Source organism: Myotis lucifugus, unplaced genomic scaffold (genome assembly GCF_000147115.1).
Source record: "Myotis lucifugus unplaced genomic scaffold, Myoluc2.0 scaffold_94, whole genome shotgun sequence".
Classification (NCBI taxonomy): domain Eukaryota; kingdom Metazoa; phylum Chordata; class Mammalia; order Chiroptera; family Vespertilionidae; genus Myotis; species Myotis lucifugus.
In genome coordinates this window covers 263,121-274,937 of record NW_005871142.1, presented here as the reverse complement: position 1 = coordinate 274,937, position 11,817 = coordinate 263,121, and the positions used below count along the sequence as shown (strand labels likewise).

Below are 11,817 nucleotides of genomic sequence, written 5' to 3'. Positions count from 1 at the left end.
CCAGGGGTCGGTGGGAAAGCCCAGCCTGTCGGTCCCCACCCATCAGCCCTGATCTGAAGGTCCACCTCTGGCAGCCGAGGGGCCGGCCTCAGCTCACAGACTGCTCCCAGCTAACTGCAACACGCCCCGACCCCACATCCTTGGTAAACCGTTACGGGACGCCTGAGCCAGGGCCACCCCTTCTCCCTGTCTCGGTGGGGCTCCTGCGGCACCTCCAGTGGGTCCTTCACTCCACCTGCTCTTTCTGGACAAATGCCCCCTGGTCCTCCTCCTCATCACTCCTCCTCCTGCCACCTCCTGGCCCAAACCCTCACCCCCCACAGGGCTGGGCACAGACTCATCTCCCTCGTCCCTCTCCGGTCCTACCACCCCACCCTCTGGTGCCACGTTAATCTTCCAAAATTATCTTTTTGCAAGTACCACCTCCTGCTCAGACACCTCAATAGCTGCCGGCTGTCCAGAAGGTGAAGTTCAAAATCCCCATCCTGGCACCCCGGCCCCTGCGAACCTTTCTCCACACCTCCCACCAGTCCCTGGCGGAAACCCTTCCGTTTGCCAGGCTGCTGTGCCCAGTGCGTCCCCGGCAGGCGCCCTGGGCCTCAGCACACGCCGCAGCCCACACCTGCAGAGCGCTCGGGCTTCTCCACCAAGTTCCTGCGGGGAGGCCTCCCCCTCACCTTGCTAGTGTGTGTGGGCTTTGCCTTCTATGCCATAAAAGTCCATGTTTGCATTACTATTTTTAAACGCTTAGAAGTGTTTGCCTTTGAGTGGAACAGATGTGTCTGCCCGTTACACTTTACGCTCCGCAGGGACAAGATCTGTCCCAGTCACCACTGTCCCCAGCCACACACTCGTGGCACATAGGCGCCCAGTGACTACTGAGCGAAGGAATGAAAATGGAGGAAGGACAGGAGGAAGAGAGAGACGGGAGGAAGAGAGAATGGAAATGCCAACTCCATGGGTCTTGAGGCTTTGACTGCACCAGGCAAGCACTCCCCTGCACCCCCACCTGAAATACCTGAAATACCCCCTTGCAGTCCCCCTGCCACCTTCCACCCTCCCCTCAAAACCTAGCTAAGCCCTGCCTCCTCCAGAGCCTTGCTTGATGGCCCCGCCCGAGTGATGACAGCCTACCCTGAGCTTCATAGAGGAAATGTGCGCGAGATCAATCATAAAGAGAAAAGGGTGAGACGTGCAGCTCACTCTGATCTCACTTTCCTAGAAAGGAAATAGGGCAGGAGCAGAAACACGAACGTGTCAATTTTTATATATTGTGTTTTAATTTTCATGTAATTCAACACGTTTTCCTAATGTATCTTGTGATTTCTGTGTTAATCCATTGGTGATTTAGGCATGTTTTACTTAATTTCACATATTTGTGGATTTTCAAAACATATTTCTGTTCATTTTATTTCAATCCATCATACTTTGCATGATTTCAATAATTTTTTAATGTACGGAATCTTGTGTTATGGCCCAGCAGACTGTGTGCCTTCATAAACTTTCCAATGCACTTTAAAAGAATGTGCATTCTGGCCCACCCATGTGGCTCAGTGGCTGATCATCAATCTATGAACCAAAAGGTCACGGTTTGATTCCTAGTCGGGGCACGTACCCAGGTTGCAGGCTCGACCCCTGGTGGGAATGCAGCCGATCAATGATTCTCTCTCATCACTGATGTTTCTCTCCCCCCCCCCCCTTCCTCTCTGAAACCAGTAAAAATACATTAAAAAGAAAAGAATGTGCATTCTGTAGTTGTTGGGTGGAAGGTTCTATAAGTATCACTTTGGTCCAGGTGGTTGTTCAAATGCTCTATATGCTTACTAATTTGTCTATCAGTTTTACCAATAACTGAGAAAGGAATATTGTAATCTCTAAACAATCATAGACTTATCTATTCTTCCTTTTAGTTCTATCAGTTTTGGCTTCTTATATGTTGAATCTTTTTTTAATATATATATATATATCTTTTTATTGATTTCAGAGAGGAAGGGAGAGAAACATCAATGATGACAGAGAACCATTGATCGGCTGCCTCCTGCACATCCCCCACTGAGGATGGAGCCCACAACCGGGGCATGTGCCCCAACCGGGAATTGAACCGTGACCTCCTTGTTCATAGGTCGACGCTCAACCACTAAGCCACGCCGGTCAGGCTGTATTTTGAATCTTTGTTATTAGGTGCAAACGTAGTTAGAATTATGATTGGTTTTTAGTGTGTTTGTTTTGCTGAATTGACTACTTTATCATTATGAAATGTCCTTCTTTGTCCCTGGTAATATTCCTAATTCCAACATCTACACTGTCTGATACTAGTGTAGCCAGCCACCCCAGCTTTCTTTTGATTAGTGGTTCCATGAAATATCTTCTTCCATTCTTTTACTTTTAATATATTGTGCCTTCATATTTTAAATGGATTTCTTTAAACTTACTTGATTCTTGCTTCGTTATCCATCTGACAACATCTACCTATTAAGTGGAGTGATTGTATCACTACATTTATGACTAGCGATATAGCTGAATTTAATAATATCATGATGATTCCTATGTGTCTCATTTGTTGTTACTTTACCCCAACTTTTCCTGCCATCTTTTGATCCTTTGTATCATTCCACTTTAATCTCCATTATTGGCTTGTGTGCCATACTTCTTTGTTATACTTTTCCAATGGCTACTCTGGGATTTACAATATACAACTTTAACTTAATACAGTCTACTTCAAATATTATTTTACATCCTTTATAATAAAAGGATAATATGCAAATTGACCCTAACAGCAGACCGACTGGGAATCACTGGTCACTATGACACACACTGACCACCAGGGGGCAGATGCTTAATGCAGGAGCTGCCCCTTGGTGGTCAGTGCGCTCCCACGGGAGCTCTGCTCAGCCACAAGCCAGGCTGACGGCTGCCAGTACAGCCTCTCCCACCTCCTCAGCAGCGCTAAGGATGTCCGACTGCAACTAGGCCTCCTCCCTGCTGGCAAGTGGACAGCCCCCCGAAGGCTCCTGGGCTGCCAGAGGGATGTCTGACTGCCAGCTTAGGCCTAATCCCCCGGGGAGCGGGCCTACGCCAGAAGGTGGTCATTCCCCGAGGGGTCCCAGACTGCGAGAGGGCACAGGCCGGGCTGAGGGACCCTCCCAAGTGCACAAATTTTTGTGCACTGGGACTCTAGTATAGTATAAAAAATTATGATAGTACACTTTCATATCTCCCCCTTCCCTTGTTCTATTATTATATATTTTGCTTCTATGTTATAAACTCTACAGTATATTGTTTATATTTTTGCTCTAAACAGTCTTAGAGAGATTAACAATGAGAAAAAACTAACTTATATTTTCCTACACATTTATCATTTAGGGGCCTCTTCATTCCTTTGTGCAGTCCAAATTTCTGTCTAGTATAATTTTTCTTCTGCCTGAAAAACTTTTATTAATACTTTTTGTAGTGCAGGTCTGCTGATGAATTTTCTCCACTTTGTCTACAAAAAACTCTATCTCACCTTCATTTATTGAAGTATATTTTTGTTGGGTATAGAATTCTAGATTGACTATTTTTATTTTTCCAGTTCTACTGTGTTCTTCCTTGGATAATTTCTGACCAGACATCTGCCATCATTCTTATCTTTGTCCCTCTCTATGTAATGTGCCTTTTTCTTTCTTTCTTTCTTTCTGGTTTTTATGAGTTTCTCTTCATTACTAGTAGTAAGCAATCTAATTATGATGTGTCTTGGTGTGATTCTTTTTATCTGAGTTTTGTTGAGCTTCTTGAACTGTGGGGTTTATGGTTTTCATCAAATTTGGAAATTTCCCCATCATTATTAAATACGTTTTCTGTGTTCTCTGTTCTTCTGGGACTCCACTGCTCCCCAACGCCTACAAAATGTCGTCAAAGCTATCTCAAATAGCTTTCGAGGTCCTCTATTTCAGATCCCAATTTACCTTCCAGACTTCTCTCTTACTATCTCACACACCCAATTCTCCAGTCAAAGGTTCTCATATGTTCACCCCCCAAATCACTGCTCACCAGCCATCACCTCTGCCCCTTCCCTACCCATCTGATGCTCAAAATCCAATGTGCCCTTCATGGCCCAGCTCAGTACTGCCTCCTCCAGGCCTTTCCTAACCAAGGCAGAATGATGCTGCTTCTCTGGGCTCTCACAGGTCTTATGTGTCCCTAGTGGCCCCTTGAGGGCTTGCGGATGTCCTCTCAGTCATCTTGGATGAGCCCCACCTCAGACCAGGAGAAAGACACTGGACCCTGTTGTCTCTGTGATGGTATAAGAGTAATAATTGTATCAAAATGTGCCTGTGACACGTTCCAGAAGGAGAAGCTGCACACACAGTATTCTATGAAGAAGTGAGTCAGGGAGCATCTCTCCGTTTTTCCAAAGGGAAAAATGAGCCACACAGCAGACTAAGTCAAGTGTTCCGAGCCAGAGGACATACCCTCCAAGGATCGTCACTCTCAGACCAGTCTATCAATGTAATCTCTCAAGAGTTGGGGAAAACTGTGGTGATTACCAGAGAGGAACGGATGCTGAGAAGCAGCAGGATGGGGCTCGAACGGAAGGGGCAGGAGCACAGGACAGCACTGAAGCCCTCGGAACCGATATTCCAGCTCCGCCGAGACCTCTGGCCCTCTCTCCCGCTGCCCACCCGCTGACCAGCGCACACAGCTGGCAGGGCCCTCTGTAGGCCCCTCCTGCATCTCTGCTCCAGCTGCAGAGTGTTTTCCCAAGACTCAGGTGTGTTTAAGTCCCAAACCTGCTCCATCAATGGTTTTTCTTGGTATTATACTGACGTGATTTAATTCAATAGGACCTCAACAGATAAACTGTGAGTGTGACAGGAGAGCTGTTATTTCTAAGTAAAATTAACATTTGGGGGGATTTCTGATAAATGTGCGTAGCTAAAAGGAACGACTGCTGACTTAGGAGTGGGCAAGGCAACAGTAAAAATTTAGCGAAAAAAGAAGAGTCATAAAAATCTAGGGGTCTAGACCCAGATTATTTCCAAGTAACTTTTAATTCTCCCTCCACCTGAAGGAAACTGAAAATGACAGGCAACACATCCCAACTACAAAAGAAGGCCAACTACAAAAGAAGGGGACAGAGCCTTCCCTTCAGAAAAGATGAGCAAGTGACGACAGCTAAAGGTTTTCAGTTAGAATAAGCTATTGGAAATGCAGATAAATGTATATGCGTATGTGAGATTTTTTTGTGTGATTCCCGGATTTTATGGACCTTTTTAAAAAAGCTACTTTGTTGAGTTATAGTTTACATTCAATTAAAAGCACCCGTTTAAAGTGTATGTTTAGATGAGTATTGACAAATTCACACAGCTGTGTGACCACATCCACAATCACCACACGGAACACTTCCATCACCCCAAAATGCTCCTCTGTGCCCCGTCCAAGCCCGCCCCACCTCCACCCCAGCCCCACAGAATGTCGGAGGTACCGCTGTGTCAAGGTCATTCGTTCACCATCATGTAGCGTTTGTTTCTCAGTCCCTTTCACAGACAGTAAAGTCCACTCTTTGGGGCATTATCGTTCCGTGTGTTTTGACCCACACGTTGTGGGGCCACAATAACTGAACGTTTCGCATTAACTGACCTACTGCCTTTGCCAACCTCATCAGAGAAGAGGACTTTCCCTGCGTGTGGGTCTGGACGGCGGACTGGAGACCAGCCGCCTCCATTTTTACTGCGTGACCCTCCTCTACATCCTGCCCGAGACAGGAACTTCCACTCACAGAACAGGCATGAGGACCACATGACGTGACAAAGATAAGAAATACCTTCAAGACCTATGTCAGTGTTATTTGTGACTGCTTTTAACAGACTGCGAACCAGGTCGGTTATTCTGACGGAAAGTGAGCTCCCAGCCCCTAGAGACACGGAAGCAAAGAACAGAGGAAGAGCCGGGCGTGTGGGGGTCCCACAGAGAAGCTGTGGCACTGCCTGCAAGACGGACTGTGAGCACCACGAACCTGTCCACCCCTAACCCAGCGATGAGGGTCGGGAGGGGCGCGCCACTAACCCTGGTGAACAGGAACGAGAGGCGGCCACCCAGGAGCAGGGGACACATCTCACAGCCCGATGGTCCCCGTGATTCGCAATAAAGGACACCCGCCCCACATGTCAACCCCCCAGGGCCCAGTCCCTTTGGGTGAAAAGCTCTGCCTTCCAGGGGCAGCCGAGGAGCCCACGGAGCTGGGACGGAGCTGGGGCGGGCCTGACGCTGCCAGATCTGACTCAGCCGACACCAGTTACATTCACGGGGACCCGTCTTGAAACGACATGTGAACAACAAACCACAACCATGGAAATCCTGCCAAGTTCAAATCCAGTCCTCTTACCCTGGGGTTTCCAATGGGGTCAAGGGTGGGGTGGGATTTGCTCGGAAACATGTCATTTTCACTTTGTTTACAACGAGGAAAATGTTCTTGAAGAGAGGCAAGGGGAAAGCAAAGGAAAGGTCTCGTTACTAATCAAGGCAAACCTCGCAGGGACCACGAGGAATTCTGCTGGAAGCAGCAGCTGAGACACGATCAGAGGAGGAAGAGGCGTCACACACTCCGTGGCCAGGAGGGGAAGGAGAGCAACGGGCCTGCTGGCGCTGCACATAAATAAGGAGAATCTACGATGAATTAATTAAGAGCAACCAAACGTCCTACAGAAAAGGAACACTTAATTACAGCGCATTGAGCCAGTATCCGACGCAGCCATTAAAAATGGTGATTGTGGAGACTAATTCAAAATACAAAAAGTCTGTGCTCTGAAGCCAAGGAAAGCAGGGGTCATGCATACAGGTTCGTAAAATTTTCCGTAGGAAAGACCAGAAAGGAATAAGCCACACACACACAAAAAATGGTTATGGTAGGATTAGAATACATTTTCCCTCTTGTTTCCAAAGTTTCTGCAACATTGTAAAGCATTTTATGATTGAAAACAGTCTTTAAAATAATGCTTTCAAAATGAGAGAGGAAAAAAAAAGAGCCAGTTGGTTACACAAAAAAAGAGGTGAGAAAAAAGATAGTAAATAAACTTGGTCTGATTCATTCATAGATCAAAGATCAGGATGGTATGTCAAGATGAAAGGGCAACAGAGAAACGAACGCCTAGCATGCGTGTGGTGCTCTATAGTTCGTAAGGGGCCTCTACACACATTACCGCCCCTCCCTCGCCAGGCAGCCAAGCAGCTCTCCTGTGCCCTGTTCACCTGTAGGCCAATGAGCAGCCAGCCCCCCACCCGACGCCCCGGCCCCACTCGACTCCCCTGGTCTTAAGTTTCCACAACCCACGAGAACCAGTGGTGCAAACACCATCAGACCAGGGCTGCCCATTGCTCCCAATGGTCCATCCGCCCTTCACAAGCCGCCTGGGACAAGCGAGAGCCGGCAGGAAGCAGAGGCAGGGACGGGTCTGGATGCTCCATGACAGGAACCCCACCACCACCAGGCTGCTCCCTGATGTTGGGCCCTAAACCCTCTTCCCGTTGATTCTGCGCACTCTCCCTGGGAAACCCCTCAGCCTCACTATGGTTTCGGTGCCCCAACAGCCTTTCTGCTATAAAACGAAGCTGTATTTTTCAGGGGGTCCTGACCCTTAACTTGCCACAGACTCATTCCTCTGACGGCCGGGGAGAACCTAACAGGTGTGTATGGGCACAGGTGAGCCACTGGCCACAGGAATGCTCCCCACCAACTGGGCTGCATTTCTCCCGACCTCCATCTTCCCCTTCATCCTCTCCCATCAGCTGCTGCCTGGACCTGCCCTCAACCCCCCCCCTCCCCCCGCCCCCAGCTGCTTCCTCACCTCACCCAAGGCGCAGTTTGTGGAAGTTAAGGGCAAGTTGGTGGTGCCAGGACCAAGGTGCAGTTTGTGGAAGTTAAGGGCAAGTTGGTGGTGCCAGGACCCAGGCGAGGGGAGGGATGTGGGGAAACCCTGCCCGCTGCAGCTCACCCCTCCTGTCCTCCGAGCCCCCAGTACCCCAGCCCCAGGCCATGCTCCCCTCCACCACAGCCTCGGACCGTCATCGTCTGACCCCTTCTTCCCAGGCCCTGCCGGCTGCAAGGCCCACACCTGTTGCCCAGTAACATTCACTCGTTCAGTAATACACGAAGCCCCAGCAACACCCCCGTCCCACACCCCACGCCACATCCCAGACACCCCGCTCTTTCTGTGGGACCCACCTGCCCGCCCCCTGAGAAGAGCCCAGGGCAGCTGCATGGCTTGCCTCTGCGTGTCAGGCCGCCCTGAGGGCCCGAGTCTCTTGGGATCCCCCGCACAGGCCAAGTATGGGTTGGGGGGCTGGAGGGTGCCGAGGAAGATACCCAAGATACCCTGGGCCCTGAAATGCGTCTTCAGTGCTGGCAGCAAAAGGACACACAGACCCCGGAAATCCAGTGTCCACTTCGAACTGTGAACCTGGGTTCATCCCCACTGACCCAGGAGGAGTTCCCTGGCTGGAGCCACCAGGTGATGGAAGGAGAAAGAAAGGGGGAGTCTGTAGGCGGGAGAAGGAAAGAAGGGAGATGCTGGCATCTGGAGAAAGTTCCCAGTGTTACCCTGCTGGGGGCGGGGTTTCTGGCCACCCCCTTCTCAAGTCCCCATCCTCCAGCCCCACCCCCTTCTATCCTTGATGGTGCCCCCACCCCAGGGGGTTTCATGTGGGGGGCGGGGGGTGAGCGAAGCTTCATTCCACAGCTGGGGAACCCTGGCAGGCAGGGCCATGCGGGCTCAGTTCCCACTGTGACCTAAGGAAGCCCGTGCTGGGTGGGCCTGGGAACCCAGGCACCTTTTGAAAAGTCACATTCGTCCCAAACAAGTGACTCAGAAGCTTCTGGAACGCAGCCCAAGGCAAGTTGGGGCCTCCTGCATTCTACATCTCAGGCTCCCCAACGGACCTTGGGAGTCCCCTCCCCCTCCCTTCGCAGAGCCACAGCCCGGGCGCTGCTTCCACGTCAAGGCGTGCTCTCCTGGGATGCTAACATGGTTATTCTGGATTTCCTTATTTCTCTATCCTCTTCTGTTTCCTCATCTGTTTGGGTTTTGTTTCTTAGCAACATCCAAAGGACACGCAGCAATCATGGGTTCAGGGTCTGGGCTCTGATGGGGAGAATTTCTGTTTTGCTCCCTAATGGACAGCAAAGCATCCGGGAAACTCATGCAGCCAGGGACCTGGCAGAGGCGACGGGGCAGAAGTGACTTCAGTGCCGGGCCGTGGCTCAGTCCGATCACTCAGAGCTCTAGGCCTGACCTCGCCACTCCTCCCAGCAGCTTCCCCAGGGCCTCAATGGGCAGAGGCACCCACGGACGTTCCCCAGCCTGCAAGTCAGGACAGTCATGGCGGGCTGTCACTTCACATGAACACATCCCTGGGAGAAACTCAGAGGACTGTGGATGTGCCTCCGCGAGCCCACAGGCACCTGCAGAATCGAGAGGCACAAAGCGCCCATGAGCCACGACGGGAAACGGGAAGAGTATCGGTCCAAGAACTAGGAAAAAGTTAACACAGAAAAATCTGTGTTTTCCTCCAACCAGGGCAGCAGCCATGGGACGGCCCCACAGGGTTCTTGCATCAACCAGCAACGGCACCGCTGGGCACCTAGAGACTCAGCCCTCCACCCCAGGAGACAACGCTAACGGCTTTGGCCCAGAGGGAGGCAACAGTATGACGTCGCAGGGAGCGCCGTGGAACGGAATTGAGAAATGGAATTGGGAAGTGGACACTCCAGCCAGATCACTGCCATAACCAGCTATGTGGCCTTGGGCAGGTCACTGCCCATCCACGAGGCAGCAGGCAGGGCTCACAGCTGTAGAATTAATTCATCGATGCTAAGTCCTGAGGAGACCCCAGGTGGGTTACCAACAATAAACACAGACGGCGGGCCTCTGCAGCCCCTCAGCCCTTAGCCGGGGCCTTGGAACCCCAAGGAACACAGCAGTTCAGCTGGGGCCACGGGGCCACCCTTCCAGCAGGAGGCTCCACCGCCATGGCTAGCACACTGTCCCCCGTCTGTGTCCCCACACCACGCCTTCCGGGGGGAGACCGCCACTCCTCCCACCATCTAACTGCTCGAGCTCCCAGCAGCAGACAGGGACCTGTGACCAGCACACCGTCCCTCACAGTTCCTGGGCACTTTCACCCACATCCCCTGACCGTCACAACCACCACCCTGCGCTGGCAGACACTGGCCATTGGCAGAGGGATTCCAAGTCCACACAAGTCAGTCCCTTGCCAGAGCTGGGCAATGTCAGGCTAGAGCCCAGAAGGTCCTCCTGGTGAAGGTCAAGGAGAGAACGGCCAGGACAATGCTGCCTCGAGACCAGGCCCAGGCGGCCTTCCTACCGCCCACTGGAACTGGGCACAGGTGACCCAGTGGCCCTGAGGCCCAGTGTCCTGACAGCTTCCAGTCCCTCGGGCCCAACTCTGGTGCAAAACCAGGGGTTGAGAGACAGGGGGTCTTTCCTGCACAGGCGGCTGAGAGCCCAGGGCCCCCCAGGCACATTTTGACTCAAAGGCCAAGTGAACAATGCCGCCCCCCACCTTCGAAATAGGTCCCCCCTAGGCTGCAAGCCAGTGGCAGGGGAAGCCCAGGGTGACACCCCAGGTGAAGGCTGAACTCACCTCTCTGAGCAACTGCATCCCCTTCAGCCTGTCCTGCTGCTGCTGGGCCACGGTGACCCCCACAATGAGCGTGTGCGCCACACAGGACACCACCGAGATGACCACGATGGGGCCGAGGCTGAGGGGCAGCGTGATGAAGAAGGAGAAGACGAAGAAGGCCTGCCAGCCCACCGTGTCGCTGGCCGCGTGGGCGCCGGGGAAGCTCAGGCCCAGGTAGGAGAAGATCTGGGCGGTGATCAGCAGCCACAGCAGGTAGGGCACCACCTTCCGGGTGACCCGGCTGGGGAGCAGCCCCTTCCTGCACAGCACGAAGAGGAGGACGTCCAACGCCAGCCCGACGCCGGCCACCGCGAGGGGAGCCAGCTTGTCCGCGGAGAAGACCACGGCGCACAGGACCACCACGTGGCAGTCGAAGAGCGCGGCGAAGACCACCAGCACCAGCAGGGTCTCGTGGCGCTGCCTCTTGAAGTAGGTCTGGTACAGGCTCTCCAGGGACGCGGGCACGAAGGTCAGCCGCAGGAAGCCAGGCAGGCAGAGGCAGGGCCCCGAGCTCCGCACGGAGATCTCCTGAGTCCGGCCCGCGCGGCGGTCCGGGTCGGAGGGCAGGCTGGCCGAGTGCTCCGCGGAGAGCTCGGCCGAGGGCTCGGGCTCGGAGAAGCCCTGGTTCCTGGGCATCCTGGCGGGTGGCTGCTCCTACCGGCCTGGCAAGCGGGCTGCGAACCGAAGGGCCACCACCTCGCGGGGCTCTGAGGCCTGGGGCAGGCGGAGCGCCGGTCAGCTCAGCTCCGCACGGACACAGGACGGGTCTCCAGGGCGCGGGCCGCGCTGATCATCTGGAAGAAAGGACACCGCCAAGTAGAAGCAGCTCTTCCCACCCCCACCCCCCGTGCTTTCTCCGGGACCCACCCAACCCACTCCCACTCCGGGGCCCACCCAACCCACTCCCACTCCGGGGCCCACCCAACCCACTCCCACTCCGGGGCCACCCAACCCACTGCCACTCCGGGGCCCACCCAACCCACTCCCACTCCGGGGTCACCCAACCCACTGCCACTCCGGGCCCCACAAAAGAACCTCTGCCCGGAGAGGCTGCATGGCCAGGTCTCCCTGCTCCCGCCGCCTCCACGCTCCCGCCACCACCGACCGCACACCCCGTGCTCTCCGCCCGGACACCGCCCC

General features: G+C 53.2%; 1 protein-coding gene across 2 annotated transcripts in view; it reads right to left on the bottom strand.

Annotated features, from left to right (window-relative positions):
- ADCY3 (adenylate cyclase 3) overlaps positions 1-11,733 on the bottom strand; it is a 49,656-nt gene extending 37,923 nt beyond the window's left edge. Inside the window, exons 1-2 of one of the 2 annotated variants that reach the window (XM_006091691.3) lie at positions 11,713-11,733; positions 10,639-11,471 (exon numbers count right to left, since the gene is read on the bottom strand). In XM_006091691.3, coding sequence (XP_006091753.1) covers positions 10,639-11,313 — 675 coding nt within the window. In that variant the 5' untranslated portion in view covers positions 11,314-11,471; positions 11,713-11,733. Of the gene's footprint in view, positions 1-10,638; positions 11,472-11,712 lie in introns of those variants that run through there. The other variant, XM_023756431.1, reaches the window with a different exon arrangement.
- Between the last annotated feature and the right edge of the window lie 84 nt (positions 11,734-11,817).